The sequence below is a fragment of the Sapajus apella genome, unplaced genomic scaffold, assembly GCF_009761245.1.
Source record: "Sapajus apella isolate SASKATOON/1434 unplaced genomic scaffold, GSC_monkey_1.0 scaffold37, whole genome shotgun sequence".
NCBI classification, from domain to species: domain Eukaryota; kingdom Metazoa; phylum Chordata; class Mammalia; order Primates; family Cebidae; genus Sapajus; species Sapajus apella.
This window is the reverse complement of record NW_022436977.1, coordinates 15,368,817-15,391,148: the sequence shown is the minus strand read 5'-3', so window position 1 is coordinate 15,391,148 and position 22,332 is coordinate 15,368,817. Positions and strand designations below refer to the sequence as shown.

Here is a 22,332-nt window from a genome sequence, read left to right as displayed (position 1 = left end):
AAGTGAGCCAAAACAGAATGGGATGCTGCCTCACCCAGGAAGCATAAGGGGTCAGGTGATTTCTCTCCCCTAGCCAAGGGAAGCCATGAGAGACTGTACTGGGAAGAACGGTGCATTCTGACGCAGATACTGCACTTTTCCCATGATCTTTGCAACCAACAGACCAGGAGATTCCCTTGGGTGCCTACACCACAAGGGCCCTGGGTTTCACCAGCACAAAACTGGACGGCCATTTGGGTAGACACTGAGCTAGCTGTAGTAGTTTTTTTCATACCTCAGTGGCACCTGGAACACCAGCGAGACACTCCCCTGGAAAGGGAGTTGAAGCCTTCACTCCCTTGGAAAGAGGACTGAAGCCAGGGAACCAAGTGGTCTAGCTCAGCAGATCACACCCCCACAAAGCCCAGCAAGCTAAGATCCACAGGCTTGAAATTCTCACTGCCAGCATAGCAGCCTGAAGTCAATCTGGGATGCTCCAACTTGGTGGGGAGAAGGGCGTCGGCCATTACTGAGGCTGTAGTAAGCAGTTTTCCTCATACAGTGTTAACAAAGCTGCCAGGAAGTTCGAACTGTGCAGAGCCCACCACAGCACTACAAAGTCACAATAGAGAGACTGCCTTTCTAGATTCCTCCTCTCTGGGCAGGGCATCTCTGAAGAAAGGCAGCAGCCCCAGTCAGTGGTTTATAGATAAAACTCCATCTCCCTAGGACAGAGCACCTGGGGGTAAGGGCAGCTGTGGGTCCAGATTCGACAGATGTAAAAGTTCCTGCCTACTAGCTCTGAAGAGAGCAGTGGATCTCCCAGCACAGCACTTGAGCTCTGCAAAGGGACAGACTGCCTCCTCACGTGGGTACCTGATCCCCATGCCTCCTGACTGGGAGACACCTTGCAGCAGGAATCAACAGACACCTCATACAGGAGAGCTCCCACTGGCATCCAGCAGGTGCCCCCTGGGAGGAAGCTTCCAGAGAAATAAACAGGCAGCAATATTTCCTGTTCTGAAGACTCCACTGGTGATATCCAGGCAAACAGTGTCTGGAGTAGACCTCAAGCAAACTCCAGTAGATCTACAGCAGAGGGCCTGACTGTTACATGGAAAACTAACAAACAGAAAGGAATAGCATCAACATCAACAAAAAAGATGTCCACACAAAAACCCCATTCGAAGGTCACCAGCATCAAAGACCAAAGTTAGATAAATCCACGAAGATGAGGAAAAACAACTGCAAAAAGGCTGAAAACTCCAAAAACCAGGATACCTCTCCTCCTCCAAAGGATCAAATTCCTTGCCAGCGAGGGAACAAAACTGGATGGAAAATGAGTTTGACTAACTGACAGAAGTAGGCTTCATAAGGTAGATAATAACAAACCCCTCTCAGCTAAAGGAGCACACACTAACCCAATGCAAGGAAGCTAAGAACCTTGAAAAAAGGTTAGATGAATTGCTAACTAGAATAACCAGCCTAGAGAAGAACATAAATGACCTGATGAAGCTGAAAATCACAGCACGAGAACTTTGTGAAGCCTACACAAGTATTCATAGCTGAATAGACCTAGCAGAAGAAAGGATATCAGAGATTGATAAACTTAATGAAATAATGCATGAGGACAAGATTGGAGAAAAAAGAATTGAAAAGGAATGAAAAAAGCCTCCAAGAAATAATGGGACTATGTGAAAAGATCAAACCTACATTTGATTGGTGTACCTGAAAGCGACAAGGAGAATGAAACCAAGTTGGAAAACATTCTTCAGGATTTTATCCAGGAGAACTTCCCCAACCTAGCAAGACAGGCCAACATTCAAATTCAGAAAATACTGAGAACACCACAAAGATACTCCTCTAGAAGAACCCCAAGAAACATAATAGTCAGATTCACCAAGGTGGAAATGAAGGAAAAAATGTCAAGGGTAGCCAGAGAAAAAGGTCAGCTTACTCACAAAAGGAAGCCCATCAGACTTAAAGTGGATCTCTCTGCAGAAACCCTACAAGCCAGAAGAGAGTGGGGGCCAATACTCAACATTCTTAAAGAAAAGAATTTTCAACCCAGAATTTCATATCCAGCAAAACTAAGCTTTGTAAGTGAAGGAGAAATAAAATCCTTTACAAACAAGCAAATGCTGAGAGCTTCTGTCACCACGAGGCCTGCCCTCTAAGAGCTCCTAAAGGAAGCACTAAATATAGAAAGGAAAAACTGGTACCAACCACTGCAAAAACATACCAAATTGTAAAGGTCATCAACACTACAAAGAAACTGCATCAACTAACAGGCAAAATAACCAGCTAGCATCACCATGACAGGATCAAATTCACACATAAATGTAAATGGGTTAAATGCCCAGTTAAAAGACACAAGACTGTCAAACTGGATATGGAGTCAAGACCCATCAATGCAGGAGACCCATCTCACATGCAAAAACATACATAGCCTCAAAATAAAGGGGTAGAGGAATATTTACCAAGCAAATGGAAAGCCAAAGAAGAATACCAGGGGTTGCAATCCTAGTCTCTGATAAAACAGATTTTAAACCAACAGAGATCAAAAAGATAAAGAAAGACAATACATAACAGTAAAGGGATCAATACAACAAAAATATGTATGCACCCAATACAGGAGCAACCAGATTCATAAAACAAGTTCTTAGAGACCTACAGAGAGACTTAGACTGCCACACAATAATAGTGGGAGACTCTAACACCACATTGTCAATATTAGACAGATCAATGAGACAGAAAATTAACAAGGATATCCAGGACTTGAACTCAGCTCTGGACCAAGCGAACTTAATCAACGTCTACAGAACTCTCCACCCAAATCCACAGAATATACATTCTTGTCAGCACCGCATCACACTTATTCTAAAATTGACCACATAATTGGAAGTAAAACACTCCTCAACAAATGCAAAAGAACAGAAATTGTAACAAAGTCTCTCAGACCACAGTACAATCAAATGAGAACTCAGGATTAAGAAGCTCACTCAAAACCGCACAACTACATGAAAACTGAACAACCTGCTACTGAATGACTACTGGGTAAATAACGAAATTCAGGCAGAAATCAACAAGTTCTTTAAAACCAATGAGAATAAAGATACAACATACCAGAATCTCTGGGACACAGCTAAAGCAGTGTTTAGAGGAAAATTTATAGCACTAAAATGCCCACAAGAGAAAGTGGGAAAAGTCTAAAATTGACAACATAAATTCACAATTAAAAGAACTAGAGAAGCAAAAGCAAACAAATTCAAAAGCTAGCAGAAGACAAGAAATAACTAAGATCAAAGCAGAACTGAAGGAGATAGAGACACACACAAAAAAAAACACTTCAAAAACGTCAATAAATCCAGGAGCTGGTTTTTTAAAAAAGATCAACGAAATTGATAGACTGCTAGCCAGACTAATAAGAGAGAAGAATCAAATAGACACAATTTAAAAATGGTAAAGGGATATCACCACTGATCCCACAGAAATACAAACTACCATCAGAGAATACTATAAACACCTCTACTCAAATAAACTAGAAAATCTACAAGAAATGGATAAACTCCTGGACATAGACACTCTCGCAAGACTAAACCAGGAAGAAGTTGAATCCCTGAATAACAGACCAATAACAAGTTCTGAAATTGAGGCAGTAATTAATACCCTACTAGCCAAAAAAAAGCCCATGACCAGATGGATTCACAGCCAAATTCTACCAAAGGTACAAAGAGGAGCTGGAACCATTCTTTTTCAAACGATTTCAAGCTATAGAAAAAGAGGGACTCCTCCCTAACTCATTTTATGAGGGCAGCATCATCTCGATACCAAAACCTGGCAGAGACATAACAAAAAAAGAAATTTTCAATCCCATATCCCTGACAAATATCAATGCAAAAATCCTGAATAAAATACTGGCAAACCAAATCCAGCAGCATATCAAAAAGCTTATCCACCATGATCAAGTCAGATTCATCCCTGGGATGCAAGGCTGGTTCAACATACGCAAATCAATAAACACAATCCCTCACATAAACAGAACCAATGACAAAAACCACATCATTATCTCAACAGATGCAGAAAAGGCCTTCAATAAAATTCAACACCTCTTCATGCTAAAAACTCTCAATAAACTAAGTATTGATGGAATGTATCTCAAAATAATAAGAGCTATTTAGGACAAATCCCCAGCCAATATCATACGGAATGGGCAAAAGCTGGAAGTATTCCCTTTGAAACTCAGCACAAGACAAGGATGGCCCCTCTCATCACTCGTATTTAACATAGTATTGGAAGTTCCGACCAGGACAATCAGGTAAGAAAAAGAAATAAATGGTATTTAAATAGGAAGAGAGGAAGTCAAATTGTCTGTTTGCAGATGACGTGATTGTGTATTTAGAAAACCCCATCATCTCAGCCCAAAATCTCCTTAAGCTGATAAGCAACTTCAGCAATGTCTCAGGATTCAAAATCAATGTGCAAAAATCACAAGCATTCCTATACACCAGTAATAGACAGAGAGCTAAATCATGAGTGAACCTGTGAGTTGTATTCCTAGGTATTTTATTGTCTTTGTAGCAATTGCTACCACTACTCAGGGAAATAAGAGAGGACACAAACAAATGGAAAATATTCCATGCTCATGGATAAGAATAATCAATATCATGAAAATGGCCATATTGCCCAAAGTAATTTATACATTCAATGCTATCCCCATCAAGCTACCATTAACTTTCTTCAGAATTAGCAAAAAACTACTTTAAATTTCCTAAGGAACCAAAAAAGAGCCCATATAGCCAAGATAATCCTAAGCAAAAAGAACAAAGCTGGAAGCATCATGCTACCTGACTTCAAACTATACTACAAGGCTACAGTAATCAAACAGCATAGTACTGGTACCAAAACAGATATATAGACCAATGGAACAGAACAGAGGCCTCAGAAATAACATCACACATCTATAACCATCTGATCTTTGACAAACCTGACAAATACAAGCTATGGGGAAAGGATTCCCTATTTAATAAATGATGTTGGGAAAACTGGCTAGCCATATGCAGAAAACTGAAACTGGACTCCTTCCTTACACCTTATACAAAAATTAACTCAAGATGTATTAAAGATTTAAACATAAGACCTAAAACCATAAAAACCCTAGAAGAAAACCTAAGCAATACCATTCAGGACATAAGCATGGGCAAAGACTTCATGACTAAAACACCAAAAGCAATGACAACAAAAGTCAAAATTGACAAAGGGGATCTAATTAAACTAAATAGCTTCTGCACAGCAAAAGAAACTATTATCACAGTGAACAGGCAACCTACAGAATAAGAGAAAATTTTGCAATCTATCCATGTGACAAAGGGCTTATATCCAGAATCTACAAGGAACTTATAGAAATTTACAAGACAAAAAAAAAAAAAAAAAAAACCTCATCAAAAAGGTGGACAAAAGATATGAAAAGACATATCTCAAAAGAAGACATTTATGTGGCCAACAAATATATGGAAAAAAAGCTCATCATTGTCATTAGAGAAATGCAAATCAAAATTACAATGAGATACCATCTCATGCCAGTTAGAAGCAATCATTAAACAGTCAGGAAACAACAGATGCTGGAGATGATGTGGAGAAATAGGAATGTTTTTACACTTGGTGGGAGTGTAAATTAGTTCAATCACTGTGGAAGACAATGTGGCAATTCCTCAAGGATCTAGAACCAGAAATACCATTTGACCCAGCAATTCCATTACTGGGTATATATCCAAAAAATTATAAATTACTGATGAGTTCATGTGCTTTGCAGGGACATAGATGAAGCTAGAAACCACCATTCTCAGCAAACTGACACAAGAACAGAAAACCAAACACTGCATGTTCTTCTCACTCTTAAATGGGTATTGAACAATGAGAAAAAACGGACACAGAGAGGGGAATATCACACAGCAGGACCTACTGGTGGTTAGGGGCCAGAGAAGGGATGGCATTAAGAGAAATACCTAATGTAGATGATGGGTTAATGGATGTACAGCAAACCACCATGGCACATGTTTACCTATGTAGCAAACCTGCACATTCTGCATATGTATCCCAGAACTTAAAGTATAATAATAATTTTAACAAAGAATCACACAGTTGGAGCACTGAAAGGAACTTCAGGGAATATCCTATCTAACCCTCTTCTCTATCCATGAATAGCAATAAATCCAAAGTTTTCTCTAAGTTACTCAACATTTATCCCACATATATTTAGTGAGAATTTATTGTCTGCCAAGCATACATGTAGTAGGTGCAGATGGTGCCCATATTAATACAAGAGCCAGCAATTATTTTGGATTTTTAAATTTTTTTAATGGTGTCAGTTATTCAAGAAATTCTTAACAATATTGTTAAGAAAAAGGTAGTTTTTCTTACCGTAGATTTTCCCATTAATGGAACATCTTTTAAAGGTCATGATGTTTTGAGTGAGGGTACCCGTTTTGTCAGAGAAAATGTACTCAATCTGTCCCAGTTCCTCATTGAGCGTGGTCGTTCGAGCCTCTGCAGGTGTTGCTTTTCGAGAGTAATACATCTTCCGGTCCCAGTTTATAAAATAGCTATGTCCCAGACGAATTACTTCCACACTGTCATCCATTAAAATGGGGGGGAAAAAAAAGAAATGCTGCATTAATTTCAGAACATACATTGTTTTGCCAAAATAAGAAGTCTACCAAAGTCTTCAGGGCTTAGAAGAAAATGTGGATTTTCCTCTAAATGTGTATTTAGAGGAAGATCTGTCCCTAGGTCCCAGTGATCTTCAGAATCTTCTTAACAGATTCTGGCAAACCAAAAGTTCTGTTCATAAACCTTTCCAAGTCATTTCCTGCAGCATCACAAAAAAATAAGCCAGCTTAGGATAAAGGTTAGGGAATGTTTCATGGTTTGCTACATTAAGCAGGCGCAGGGGAGATTTACTGTGTAGCATATAAGTTTGTGTCTCCTCCTATATGATATGGCAGCAGTCCCAATCTTTTTGGCACTGGGGACCAATTTTATGGAAGACGCTTTTTCCACAGATCAGGGGGAAGGGGGATGATTTCAGGATGATTCAAGCACATTACATTTATTGTGTACTTTATTTCTATTATTACATTGCAATATATGATGAACTAATTATACAACTCACCATAATACAGAATCAGTGGGAGCCCTGAGTTTGCTTTCCTACAACCAGACGGTTACGTCTGGGGTTGATGGGAGAAAGTGACAGATCATCAGGAATTAGATTCTCATAAGGAATGCGCAACCTAGATCCTTTGCCTGCGCAGTTCACAATAGGGTTTACACTCCTGTTAGAATCTAATGCTGCCGCCACAGATCTGACAGGAGGCGGAGCTCAGGCAGTAACGCATACTATGGGGAGAAGCTGTAAATACAGATGAAGTTCTGCTTGCTAGCCCACCACTCATCTCCTGCTGTACCAGTCTGTGGCCTGGGAGCTGGGGAATCCTGTGGTAGGGGAAACTAATTATTCTTAAAGATATCTGTTAGATGTCTGATCTAAAGAAATGTGTTGTTGAGAACTTTCTCTCCAATACACTGTTTGATGTGGCTTCACATCAAACAAAAGACAGAAAATAATATTTCCATGAACCATGAACCCAAACCATAACAGATACTGGGTGAAAACAGGAGTCTGTTGTCATACCATTGTACCCAATCACCATGAAAAGAATATTGTGTCACATTCTAGTAATCATTTATGACTTTCCAGCTCCAGAAGCAGAATTTCTGTGGCAAAGTGTATGAACTCTCTCAATGCTCAATGTCATACATAATGCCAAAGAGATTTCTAAAAACATCATAAGAACATAAGTTTCAATCATCAAATTATTAAGAATTATCTTCTACCAATAGCAAGTTCAAAAGGTATGTCACTACTGATTACTGCATTTTTTAATCAATGAGTTTAACACTTTTTTCAAATTTTATTGGCCAGTGGCATTTCTTCTTGGAATTATCTAGTTGTATCTGTCTATTTTTCCTGTTTTGCTATCAGTGTATTTATTATTGATTTGTAAGAATTCTATACATATTAAATCTATTAATTCTGCCAAAAAAACAATGCAAACATTTTATCCAATTTATCATTTGTCATTTTTCTTTTTTTTTTTTTTTTTGAGGTGGAGTTTTGCTCTTGTTACCCAAGCTGGAATGCAATGGCATGATCTCAGCTAACTGCAACCTCCACCTCCCAAGTTCAAGTGATTCTCTTGCCTTAGCCTCCTGAGTAGCTGGGATTACAGGCATCCACTACCACACCATTCTAATTTTTATATTTTTAGTAGAGATGTGGTTTCACCATGTTGGTCAGGCTGGTCTCAAACTCCTGACCTCAGGTGATCCATGAGCCTTGGCCTCCCATAGTGCTGGGATTACAGGTGTGAGCCACCACACCTGGACATTTGTCCTTTTTTTTTTTTTTAAGAGATGGTGTCTTGCTATGTTGCCCAGGTTGGCCTCAAACTCCTGAGCTCAAGCAATCCTCCCACCTCTGCTTCTAGAGTAGCTGGGACTGCATGCACTGCCACAGGTGGCTGATTGTCTTTTCATTTTGTTTCCAGTTTTTTGATATGAAGCTTTCTCTTTCTAGAGGATCAAATTTACCAAATTTTACTCTGTGTTTTTGTAGTTTTGTTTAGATATGCCTTCTCTATGCCAAGATTATACAGACATCTATATTTTTCTTTTTGTTTTTATTGATTTTTTTCCATATTTAATTCCTTATCCCAATTGAAATTTATGATTGAAATTAAAAGTTTGATGTACATGATGTATATGAGGAGAAAATTTCATGTTTTCCAAATAAGATTTTTCATCACTATTTGTTGAACAATGAATCCTTTCCCCATTAAACTATGATGCTTTCTGTGTCACAAATAAATTATTATATTCACTAGCATCTGATTTATGGATTTCAATTTTATTCATTGCTATGACACTTAATGCATCTTGTTTTCATTATTGTAGCTTTATAATAACTGGCAATACCTAGAAGAAACAAAAGCACCTTTATTCTCTTCCTTTTAAAAAATTCTTAACTACTAATTTATTTTTCCTGATAGATTCAATGTATTCATCTAAGTAAACATTTGAATCAATGTACTAATTTTGATATAAAATTTATTGGCGATTTTGATTAGGCCTATGTTAAACTCTTAATTATTTGAAAAGAACTGATACTTAATAAATTTCAAGGCCGGGCGCGGTGGCTCAAGCCTGTAATCCCAGCACTTTGGGAGGCAGAGGCGGGTGGATCACGAGGTCAAAAGATCGAGACCATCCTGGTCAACATGGTGAAACCCCGTCTCTACTAAAAATACAAAAAATTAGCTGGGCATGGTGGTGCGTGCCTGTAATCCCAACTACTCAGGAGGCTGAGGCAGGAGAATTGCCTGAACCCAGGAGGCGGAGGTTGCGGTGAGCCGAGATCGCGCCATTGCACTCCAGCCTGGGTAACATGAGTGAAACTCCGTCTCAAAAAAATAAATAAATAAATAAATAAATAAATAAATAAATTTCAATACAACTTCAAGGAGAAGGTTAAATCTTTTTAAGAATTCTGTTTTTTAAAGTACCTCAATTAGTAAAGAATTTTAGTTTACTTTAGTTTAGTTTTGCTTTCTTTTCCACATAGGATCATACTATAGCCCCGCAGATTTGTTCTTGAACATCACAGTCATCCCTCGAATCCGTGGGGGATTCGTTATAGGACTTTCAATCTGAGGATGCTCAAGTCCCTTAAATAAAATAACACCATATTTGCATATAACCTATCCATATCCTCTTGTATACTTTAAGTCATCTCTAGATTACTTATGATCCCTAATACAATGTAAATGCTATGTAAATAGTTATACCATATTGTTTGGGAATAATGACAAGAAAAAAACTCTGTACATATTCAGTACAGACACAACTCTCCTTTATTTTTTTTCAAGTATTTTCCATCTATGGTTGGTAGAATCCATAGATGCAAAACCTATGGATACAAGGACAGAGTGTAAAACTTTCTATTGATAGGATAAGTTGTAAAATTGTTGTCCTAAAAGAAAGCTTTTAATTTTTTAATGTTACTTTCATAATCAGACACAACTAAACTACCCTACTGAAAGTTTTACAGATTATTCTTATGGACTGTCTAGATTTATTATCATATTATTGTCTGTGTTCTTCCTTTCTAATAGGTTTATTTCAGTTTCATGTCTTATTTTATTCATGGATATTTCAGTTTCATGTCTTTGTACTTTAACAAGGATATCAGAACAGTAAAAAAATACTTATGTTAATAGCAGGGACCATAACTTATTTCTGATCTTAGTGGAAATTAAGCTTTGGTTTTTTTCTCATCTCTAAAGTGAGAAAGTTGGGCTAGATGACACTCAAATCCTTTCTGACTATTAAATTCTGTTTCAGTTTTTAAAAGTACATGACATACCTATGTTTCCCTCCCCAAAAGTGGTATGGTGCCAATTCATTTTTTAACTATTTGAATGGTAGCACATTTTTTCTCCCTAAAGTTACACTGTGACTATGTAGAGTATCATACGATATTAAGATATATAACTCACACTCTTTATTTATTTACATATTTTCATGTATGGCTTACCCTTCCACATCCTCCCCACGCCCGATCCCCGCCCTCCATGTAAATTCCTTGCTAGCTGGTCTGATTCGGCTTTATTTTCTTTATTCCCTTCACTCAAAAAGCATTAGCACTTATAATAGGCTGGAGTAGTGTCTTGCCTGTCAGAGGCAGCCAATCAGTGTTCAATGTGTGAATTTCAACTCTTTAGACTCTAATTTCACCAATAAGGACATTAAGACTTAGAGAGGTAAAGTGACTAACCCAAGGTCACATCAGTAATTAGCAACAGAGCCAAGACTAGAATTCAGGGATTTGGTAAAGCCAGTGCAGACCAGGGCTTAAGAATGGCATTATGAGGGTCATAATACAAATCATGAAGTTTTTTATTTATCTGAAAGTCTAGTAGCTCCTTGTAATCTTAAAGCAAAGTGAATGAAACAGATCACGATTGTTCCATGTTATAGTACAAGCCAATGGAACTACAGCTAGTGCTCGATTTACGACCACAATTGGGACCGGCAGACCGGTCATAGCACGATTTGGTCATAAGTTGAGTAGGCTATATGTACAGTTGAAATGGTGCACGTGGAGATGGTAGTGCTGCCGGAAGCTGGTCCGCACTGTCGTACGCCCAGCTGGACAACGTTTGCACTGCCAGACGCGGAGCAGTCGTGGCTAGCAATTGTGGTCATAAAGCCGAATGGTCGTAAGTTGCATAGGTCATAAGTCGATCAATACCTGTATTCAAAATTTATTCAAATTCCTAAAACTGAAGACTGAAGAGAAAATGGGCATCATTTTTGTTTGGGAAAAGAGGATTCAGAAGAGTCACAATGGGACATTCAGCTCTATTACAATAGCAGAGAAAAGGAGAAAAATATTCAGAGTTAGCACAATCAGGCCGCTTAGTGTTTTCTGCCTGAATACTCACAGAAAAGAGCTTATAATTTCACCCAGTCTCGGGCAAAACAAACAACATAGGAATGAGCTCCTATCACTTTGGAAACAACACTCAAAAGCTAATTCCTTGGGAAAATATGGCTGCATTTCTTAAAATGGTGTATTTAAAAAAACAAAACAAAAACTGTAGCTGGGCATACCTTAACACAATGGATAAACAAATTGACATATAGAAAAATCCTACCAGAATAAATGTCCCTTGCTCACCTGGAATTGTTAATAATTCAAAGCAAATACTGCATTTCTATCCTCAAGTGACATATGGCACTAATTTACTCTTTGTACCTATTCAAAAGACTAATGGAAGCTTTGGCAGAAGGTCTTTACCATTCCATACAGAAACGCCTGGGAGTTCTCTGTTTCTATGTCTCAATCTTTTGGACTGAATAACCCAAAATTCCTTGAAATGCTTTTTCCCTCAAGTTAAGACCAGAATCACAGTACTTATTTGGTGAGAGAAAAGCTCTCATTTATCTTCATCAATACCATGCTCTATTTTTTTTTCTTTTGACTTCTTCACTGAGTAATAAATCACATGTAGCTTAGAGATAGATGAAAACACAGTCCCAACTCTGAGAAGACTTAGTTTTGGATCATGCTTCTGCCCCTCATTAGCTCATAATCCTGAGCAAATCCTCTCATCATTTTGAAAGCAATTCAGGAAATCCTACTTCACAAGATTATTGGGCAACATAAATGAAATAAAGTACACGGAAGCATAAAAGGCTAAAAATAGAGAAAAGCATTCATATGGTTTTTTAGGGCATCATATTTTATGGTATATTATACAGTATCAGTCATTTTGAAAATTATAAAAAAGAACTCACAAGAAAGCAGTTTTTAAGTGATAAAGTGTTATGCTAATATCAAATATATATATGTGTATATATATACACATATATATGTTATTGAAAGGTAAGGTAGTGTTATTTGATAAAGTAACTCAGAAATTAATTCTTTTAATCCCTTATTTTCTGGAGAAGCACATATGTGACAAGCAAACTAAGGCACAGAGAAGCCAAGTACTTTCTCCAAGGTCACACAGCTATTAGTGGCAGTACCAACACAAGAAACAGGGTTTGGACTATTACAAATAGGTTTTCTGTCTACCATAGCACATTAGATGTATAAGGAATGCTAACCTGAGAATCTACCTTTGATCTCTAAAAAAAAATCAATCTTTCAAATCATTAAATGAAAATGCGAATGTACTTCAAAGAAAGAATGTATACAGAATATACTTCCTTCGTGAGGACATATGAAACTGCACATGTGCAGATGGTAAGCCACTATGCACATTTATTACTCATTTAGGACATAAAGGAATGCTGTAAAAGCTTACTGTAGCTCTTCTGGCAAAGAGTAGGATTTACTACAGACTTTATAATTGGATACAAGCATGACAGGTTCTCAGAATCAAAGATGAGCCAGTAGAAGATAGTTTAAATAGATCCCTCACTGACCAGAGCTCCAGAGAGCCCAAAGCAATTTGTGGTATTGTGGCCACATGCCACTAAAGCAAGTCAATTTCCCACAATTTGGCATTTCAGTTTCCTGACCACTATCCAAAACAAGGATGGATTTTGTGATTAAACTTGCCTCACTTCATCATGGCTAGGTTTTTAAAGAGAGATAAAAAGAGGCTCATAAAAATTAGCGGGGGATTTAAAGCTGATGATTTTGTGTATTGCTAAAGTACTGATGATGAGAACTGTCAAACAACCAAGTCCCATCTTGGCTCCAATGTTTTTGGGACAGTCTGGCTCAGTCTTGTTAGATTAGGATCAAGAATGTCCCAGGTACAGACTCTAGGGCCAATTTCTAAGCCTTATCAAATACACACACACACACACATATTCATATTCATGTATATAAATAGAGAGGGGTGTGTGTGTGTGTGTGTGGGCGCGCACAGGTGCATGTGTTCTGTTTGTATGTGTAGAGAGACAGAGAGGCAAAAAGAGAGACCATCTTAGCTCTAACTTATGGAACCAAATCTAGTCCTAACAGATCAAATTGTAGTAGAAGTTATAAATCATACTTCTTATCTTACAATAGACAAGCACCACCTACTATATTTTAACTCCTTTACATACTCACTTATAGTTACTAATAATAACAGGAAAAGCTAGTATTCATTAAGCTTTTATAATGTGTCAGGAATTCTTAGAGCTTTGTAGGTATATATTCATTCCTCATACAATCCTATGAGATAGAACTATTATTTTTTTCTTCTTTTTTTTTTTTGAGACAGAGTCTAGCTCTGTCACTCAGGTTGGAGGTTGGGGTGCAACAGTACAATCTCGGCTTACTGCAGCCTCTGCCTCCCGGGTTCAAGCAATGTTCCTGCCTCAGCCTCACAAGTAGCTGGGATTACAGGTGCCCGCCACCATGCCCAGAAAATTTTTATATTTTTAGTAGAGACAGAGTTTCACTGTGTTGGCCAGGCTGGTCTCAAACTCCTGACCCTGTGATCCACCCACTTTGGCCTCCCAAAGTACTGGGATTACAAGTGTGAGCCACTGCACGTACCCCATTTTCTTCATTTTTAAAATGAGGGAACTGAGACACTAGAAGACGATGTCACTTGCCCAAGGTTATGGAGCTAGTAAGTGGTAGAATAGGGCCTGAATACATGTATCTTTAGAGCCAGTCTAGTGGCAAAGAGGTACCCTCTCTATAGATCTCCCCAAAATGTTCTTCCTTTTCTTACTCAAACTTTACGCAATTCTAATTGATCAGGTTACATGAGATTATACTGTAGTCCATATATTACAAAGAAAAACATTTCTAAGAAACCAAATCAAATCAAGAAGAAAATTAACCACATTTAATGTAATTTAAAAACATAAAAGTTAAACAGATGAAACAGGTAAGCTGCCCCATTTGTAACAGGTGTTGAAGATTTTAAGCAGTTAGAGCAAGACATTTATTGCACTGCTGAAATTTTAAAACAAACAAAAACTATTATAAGAAACAAAAGTTTTGATGAAATAATTTCATTAAAATATAAACTCTCATCTTACCTCACATATAAGGAAATGGGTACAACTGTATTGAGAATAATAATATATGACCAGAATGTTAAGAATCCGGAGAACACAGAGCTCTTCTCTCCTTCATTCCAAAAGAGGAAAGTTCTGAATTGGTCCCCAATTTGACTCTCCCAGATTGAATTTCCTATTGCAAGAATAATTCCCAAGCATATCAGAAACCCAAAAATCTGAAATAAGATAGAAGTCTGGTTAAGGTTAACTTGAACCTAAAAATAGTCATATCAACATGATCTAATGACACGTCTAACTCCAAGAAATAGTTGTTTAAAAAGCAAGTATGTAAACCTCTTTTTACCATTAATCATATAAATAAAGTTTCATATTTTTATGTCAGGAACTCAGCTAAATATTTTACATACATTTTTCTCACTGAATTTGCCCATTGACTCTCTAAGATGGGAACAGTCATTATCCCCACTTTGTAGTTTAAAAATAAAGTAAAATGGAAGCACAATGAAGACTATGTAACTTGTCTATGTTCACATAGTTAACAACTTCACATCCTCCATTTATCATAAGTATATATATTTAGGTGGCTTAATTAAAGAAGACCATATGCACTAATTTGCCCCGGATGGTCCCAGTTCACAACTATTATCCAGTTATAATAGTAATAATGTTGCATTTCACCTTCAAGGGTTTCCTGTTTGGATGATAAATTATATGGCCGCCCAAGGCATAAAAGCAAAAGAAAATATCAATGATAAGGAACAGTTTCCAACTAGTCAAGTCTCTTGGCTATAGATCTGGCTGTACAATCCTTACTTGAGGTCAACAAGAAATACAAGGATAATTAAAATACTTCATGACATATACACTTCACTTTTAGGATAAAAAAAAAAGTGGGAAGCAACTTGAAAACAGTTAGCAGGCTCTTAAATTGTTATTAGTAGTAGTATAAGGAAAAGCACATATTTGTAGGTATAACAACTAGAGGGACAACAAGGTCAATCTACTGTAAGTCTAAAACCCTTCCTGGGAAAGGAAAGGCCATAAGACCTGCGTTGAACAAGATGTTGCGGGGACTTTGTACAGCTGTCACACATGTTGGGAGCTGAGACCAGCCAAAGTTGAGGGAGGAGTGGGGCGAGAGAACAGAAATGCATTTTCCTATATCTCCTTATTCTTCCAAGAAAGAATATTCAGAAATTCTAGAGCTGCTTTCTTCATTATTCCATAATACGGGCATATAAGAATAGGTATATAAGAAGAAAAGATTGAGGAAAGCCTGATTTAAAGTATATTAGAAAACCATGTATTAGAAGAAAGTAGGACTATGAATTCCTAAAAATTCTATGACTTTCATACTTATATCATAGTATCCTCTTTAATGGCTGAGACAACAAATTAATTAAACTTAATGACTTTAGAGCATTAAAACTGGTGATACTTGACATTAAATGCCATAATTTAAGAATTGATTTGGCTCCTAACTCCCCAGTGAATCATCATATTTTCTAGTATGAAAGATTGGGTCGGTTTGCTCTGTGGTGGGAAGACACACCCTGCATGCCCTGAAGTGGAGTCAGGGCTATTTAAATGAGGAATTCTTGGGGGGCAGCGGGGTGACAGCCCCTTATGAGCATTTCTTCTTGGCCTCATAGGCTCTGTATGAAGAGGACTGGTGTTGCTGGAGAAAACCCTAGGTCTGCAGGTAATACTGAAAGTAAAACACAGAGCCTGCCCAATATTTAGTGAACAGCAAGTGCTAATTTCCTTCTTTCCTTATTCAGAGTCCAACTATTACATATGAAGTAAGCAAATATATAGTGAGCTCTGATTCGTTATGATTGCGAGCCTGTGATAGGGTACACGAGAAAACATAGTCTGAAGTCACAGTCTTTATATTTCAAAGTCACTATCTTCGAACTTTACCCCTATATAAGCAGACAAAGCAGTATTACATAAAGAATATATATACATATCAATAGTATGAGACAGCACAGGATTAACTGACAAAAGGATGGAATATAAGGAATATCTGAATGTTTTTGGTAAACAGGTAGTGGAGAATATCAAGTCAAAAACTTCACAAGTGAAAAAACAATTCATAAGAGAAAGATAATCATGGGCTAAGGAGGTTAGAAGCCTCTGTTAAGGAGAACAACTGTGACTTGGGCCTCAAAGGATTCATAACCAGAACCACCTACATAATTTTCAGGGTTCAGTGCAAAATGAAAATGTGGGATCACCTGTTCTAAAAGTATTAAGTATTTCTAGATGGCAAGAGAAGATCAATAAACCAAATATAAGGTCCTCTGAGTGTGGGGCCCTGTGTGGTTATACAAATCACACACCCATGAAGCTGGCCCTGCCTGCCATAAGCTATGTAGACAGGGCCTGAAACAAAAAACAACAAAAACACAAAATTGCCTTAAAAACTATGTTTGGTTTTTCAAAAACAAATCCTTGGGATATGGGGAATTTGCAAGACCATGAATACCTCCATAAACAGTAACCTACCTCTCATGATAAATTCTACCACTGGTTGAGAAATTCTACCACTGGTCTAGAAAATAAAAGGCAGTGTAACGGAATCTCAAATGCAAAATCCCCAAAAACAAACTCCACAAGGAGAATGTAGACTTCTTAAAGAATTCCCAGCAAGATAGAGTAGATATATTAAGATAACAATGACTAGTGATATTGTCTACTTTTGTAACTTACCCATAGTACTAGAGTATTCATCAATCTATCAATGCTTGTCCTTTTAAACTTTGTCTTACCACTATTTTGCATTAGTTTAGTGTCAGGACCTGTCAAACAAAAAAGTAAATAACTTTGAAATGATATGATTATGTATTCTTACTATTGCTTATGTCAAATGTTTCTGAAATAAAAAAATATGTATTTTTCAAAATAATTTAACTTTTATTATGAGCAAGGGCCATTTCGGAGCATTTCCCATAGAGAAACCTTACGAAGAAGAACTTGACCTCTCAGTGGTTCACAACAGCTGCCCTAGCATGAAACGTTACAGCTGAACTACAGTCCTGAATTAGCCATTCCAAACAAGATCCCTGAAATGCAAAATTTGGGACTATAACCCATCCAAAGGATGACCCATCCAAAGGATGAAGCACTTCCATCTCTATGATGACAAGAAGTGAATCAGGAGAGTATTTCCCATCAAAAGACCAAGAAATTTCCTCATCTTCAAGCAGGAAGATAAAGGAACGTTCATGGACAAGCATACAAAAAGTAGCTTTCTTTTTCTCTGTGTAAGGAAGATGCAAATAAGGAAACATATGATCATATGTTTATTTCCCTGACTAAAACATAAAAGCACATATACTGCCTCATTTCTAGGGATTTCTCAAGTCTTTACAATGGCAATGCCCCAAGCAGCAAGAGCACTGCTAACACTGACAGCTGACAGTATTTAGAAGAGTTGGGAGAACGTTTCTAGGTTTGGAACACTTTTGAGTACTTAATGAACATTTTGTTGTTGTTGAGGAAGGTCAGTTAAGAAAAACATTCCCATTTTGATTGCACATGGTCAACATGCCCAAAACACAGATTAATTTGGTGTCACAATAAACAGGACTTTTAAAATCAAGGGCTGGCAATTGAAGCCATGAGCACAATTTGAGTAGCTTTATGAAAGGTGCTACTGTAAGCTTCCTTAGCAAGAGGGGGCCACCTGGGGGCCACAGAAATAAAGCAGAGAAAAGAAATACGGTGGGCAAGAAGAGTAAGAGACACCTCCTCCCACCCCCATCCCCCCCCATCATGCACAGTCTTTCCAGAACCCACTCTCCTATTTACAAACAGTGGAAAAAGCTATGGGGTATAAACAGAAATGATTACAAGATCAAGAAGTCTTTTCCAAAAGGTCTGCTTGACCACTGATTACAAAGTACAAAATTAATAGCACAGCCAGGGACTTTCTTTCATACTCTTACTCACCATAAAGGCAGATTGATTAATAGATAAAATGACAAAGATGATTAAGATGGGGTTAATAAAGAGAAATTAAGCAGTAGCCTAATTTATAGCACCCACTGTCTAATTAAAGCTCCAGCATCCTTAAGAATAACATCAAGACATCAGAAGTTCCTCATACAGTGGGGCCACCTGGACTCTTTTCAGGGCAATGGTGTTTTCCCCTGGTGAAGTCAGCTCCAGAAGTCAACTCTGAAGTCAGCTCCAGAGCACTACTTTGCGTGAAATGAAAGCACTGTGTTCATCAGAACGTCGAGAATCGTAGACTGTGCTTGTGTACATTGCAGGAAAAGTTCCCATAGATCTGGCCCTGGGTCATGTGCTGTACCTGCAAAAATGACCATTCCAAAACACCAGCTGGTATTTCTCAGGATGCAGCCTCTCAGGATTATCTTCTCATTGTTGAGGGGGTGCTTGCTGTCTTTCCAAGAGAGGATTCCCATGAATTTATCTAACTTGTTGTTAGGTGCCTCACAGACAACAATCCCTACAAAATATACATATTAAAAAAGAACACGTTACATCTCACCCAGAATTCTTTTCAGGAGCCCACAGCGCTGTTTAAAACCACAGATTCCTTCTCCTTTAGACAGCATGAGGTTACATATACAGAACTGTGCTAGAAAAAATAAGCTGGTAGAAAAATGGAAAGCCATCAACTATTTTGAAACATAGCTTTTGTATTGTCCAAATAAAAATAGAAAAAAAACAGCAACAACAGAAACCTTAGAATCCATGGGATATTTTTTCCTTTAAAAAAAAAAGACTTTACTTCTAGTTTATAACAAATAATTCTTGAAAAGATAAAGCAGTCACTGTCCGAAAAATTTCTCTTACTCCATCTCTTTGAGCTAAATGTGAACTTTTACACAGTTTCAAATAGCATACTTCCAGTCTCACAACAAAAGTTAACCATCTTTCTAAGCTCATAATCAGGATTTCAGGGGTCCTACTGTATTCCGCCAGAGAGAAACCTGTGCCTCATTTGCCACATGTGTCTGAGAATGCATGTGATTCCTTTCAGCTGTTCTATGCTTCTTATCCTGATTAGATTCAGAGTTCTGGGGGACTCTCAAAGGCACCATATAACTTGCCCCTAACTAACCAGAAGATGGTTCTAGTTTCTTTAATTCCAAACCCATTCCAAACCAAGGCCACGTCCATTCCAAATCAACAAATCAATTTGTTCCATTATTTCAATATGAAAATATACATTCAGGATGGGGGTTCTCTAGATAGAAAAAGAAACCAGAAATAATCTTTCACAGACCCTGTCACAAAACATAACTATTAGATTAATATACATATCCACTGCAAACAGGACAAGTTAAATTTTTATACATAAGTACAAAGACACGAAAGGACAGAACAGAAGGAGAGAGGGGCAGAGGGAGGAAGGAAAAGAGAGGGGAGGTATGAAAAAGGAAACTGTGGGTAGATCCCATCAGGGTTCGAGCCAGAGTCGGAGGTGAGGTTCTCACTCTCAAAAACAAAGAAAAAATACATTTACATTTAATCAGAAGTCAAAAGGACAAGTTGGAACATAAAACGTAGCATTTGGAAAATAAAAAGAAGACTGTATCTTTAGCACTGATTAAAGAGAAAGGGGACGACGTAAGACTAAATATCCTCTATATTATACTGACTCCACCCTGCCTCCAAGCTGCCTTCTGAACGAAAGAGGCTTCTTATGTGGGTCCCCTTTCTCCTTAGGATGCTCCCTTTAAAACTCTTAGACCGAGGTAATAGCAGCCAGTTGCCACGTGGTCAGTCACTCTTGACCAACCAGATCACAAACCAACTTTGCATTAAAAAAAGCAAAAGCAAATAAAACTGTGAAAGGAATGAGGGACTCATGGCCTCAGGACTGCTTTTCCAACATCCACCTGTCTCTCTCCAATATAACAAAAGTTCTGCCTAAAGCCTCCCCACTTAAGGCACTCACTAGCAGTTTCCCAGACATCCCTATTTCCCACTGCTAAATAAAGACTGCTGGCAGGAGGATTTGGATAAGACAAATAACCTTGCCAAGGGAAGGGGCAGAATTCTGGTTAGCTCCATTATAGCCTATCACTGACAGTAAAAAGTAAATTAAAACTGATTTAAATTGGCTCTGCTTGTTTGGACAACTACATTGTAGATGAGGAGACCTTTTCTAAATTCCTGAATTCATATCTTTTTTTTCTTCATCAATAATTTTCACTCTGAATAGTAAAATCTTGACTTGGCTATCACCAGTGAAATCTACATAAAATAACAGGTTGACAGCAATGCTTAAACTTTATTACAGATTCCTGACCCAAGACTCAATTTCTCAGGCTTCAAACTTAGCCACTAAAAAAAAAAAAAAAAAAAATGTGCTTTGGGCAAAAACAACATGATACGAAATCCCTGCCAACAGGAATATAAAAAACAGGTTCATTTGATCATTTCTATTGTCATAAGAAAAGACTGACATGGAAGCAAATACAGCCTTAAACATGTTGGCTCGCTCCTCCCTGGCCTCACAACAAGGGTGTGGTTCTAGACAGGAACAGGCAGTAAGCCCAAGGGGTTCTGCCCGGGTTATTGGAGGCTAAGCCCCAGTTCAGTCTTTCTCAAAGAGTGTGGTCCTGGTGATGCAAGTTGTAAATACAGAGCCCAGTCAAAACAAAATGGTGGGAATAAAGCCAAACTACGTTTGTTTTTATCATCAGAAGTGCTCAGCTTCCCCTTTTTAAGCCCTATTAGCATAAAACACATGCTTCCCACTTTCTGTTGTACCACTTTCCAAAAGGGATGAACAAGCTTCTTTGAAGGGAGCACTGTATTCACCTCTGCATTCCTATAACCTATTACACTAACTACATAACAGGATCTTTGTTGAAGACATAGATAGAAAAAATTTCAGTTGATTTCAAGAGAGAGGTTGGGGGATGAGATGGATATTAGAGCATATCTAAGAAAAATGGAAAAAGTGGGTGTATTTCCATGATAGTAAGAAGGACTGGAAAACTAAATAGCCCAGGAACAACTAGGGGGCTTAGTTTGGCCTAAATCTGACTGGAGCCAAGTATATCTGACAGTACTGAAAACAGGTGATAGCATTAAAGTGCATTAGAAGCAACCAAAAAGAAATCCTAGCCATGAAGCATAACAAGGATGAGGGGAAAACTCTCTTAGGACCCTTTTTCCTTTCTCTAGTTCAATCAGAGAAGACAAAGAGGCAGAAAATGATCAGCTTGACAATCAATGAGGAAACAGTTTAGGAAAAATCATGTCATTTCTCATAGTCATTTATTAAATATATGACTGGAACAAAAAGTCATCTTTAATGGGCAATAATAAATCTGAAAAAAAAGTCATGTCAATAATGAAGTGTAAATACAACCAAACTAGCTAGTCATATCTGTTTGACCCTCTGAAGAGAAGACATGAAAGCAGATTGCAATTTTTCTATTTTACAATCACACAGATATGCTCTAGACCCATACTGACAAAATCTACAAGATCTCAATCTGGACCTTCCTAAGCATTCTATATTTAGTCAGCTGGATGGTTGGTTAATCAGCAACTTGCCAGACTTCTCAAGCTAAGTATTTACCTCAAAGTGAAAGTCTGTAGTTTATCATAAAAATGGAACTCAGTGCTGGATACTCTATGATTTTCCAGAGAAGCTGGCTTCATCTCTTTATGTATATTACTAATAGAAATAGTTCTTGATTATCTGTACTTCAACTCTTCCATAAGACAAATTATCTAACAAATAAAACATCAATA

At 37.7% G+C, this 22,332-nt stretch overlaps 1 protein-coding gene across 23 annotated transcripts in view; it reads right to left on the bottom strand.

The window, feature by feature from the left end:
* ATP8B4 (ATPase phospholipid transporting 8B4 (putative)) overlaps window positions 1-22,332 on the bottom strand; it is a 381,647-nt gene that overhangs the window by 243,860 nt on the left and 115,455 nt on the right. For 22 of the 23 annotated variants that reach the window (XR_004274964.1, XR_004274962.1, XR_004274963.1 and 19 more), the window contains 4 exons: window positions 18,902-19,060; window positions 17,296-17,384; window positions 14,599-14,795; window positions 6,400-6,608 (listed from right to left, as the gene is read on the bottom strand). Coding sequence is in view for 16 of the 23 variants with exons in the window: in XM_032297795.1 (XP_032153686.1) it covers window positions 6,400-6,608; window positions 14,599-14,795; window positions 17,296-17,384; window positions 18,902-19,060 (654 nt within the window). In the remaining 7 variants the exon portion in view is untranslated. The remainder of the gene's footprint in view (window positions 1-6,399; window positions 6,609-14,598; window positions 14,796-17,295; window positions 17,385-18,901; window positions 19,061-22,332) is intronic. The other variant, XM_032297791.1, reaches the window with a different exon arrangement.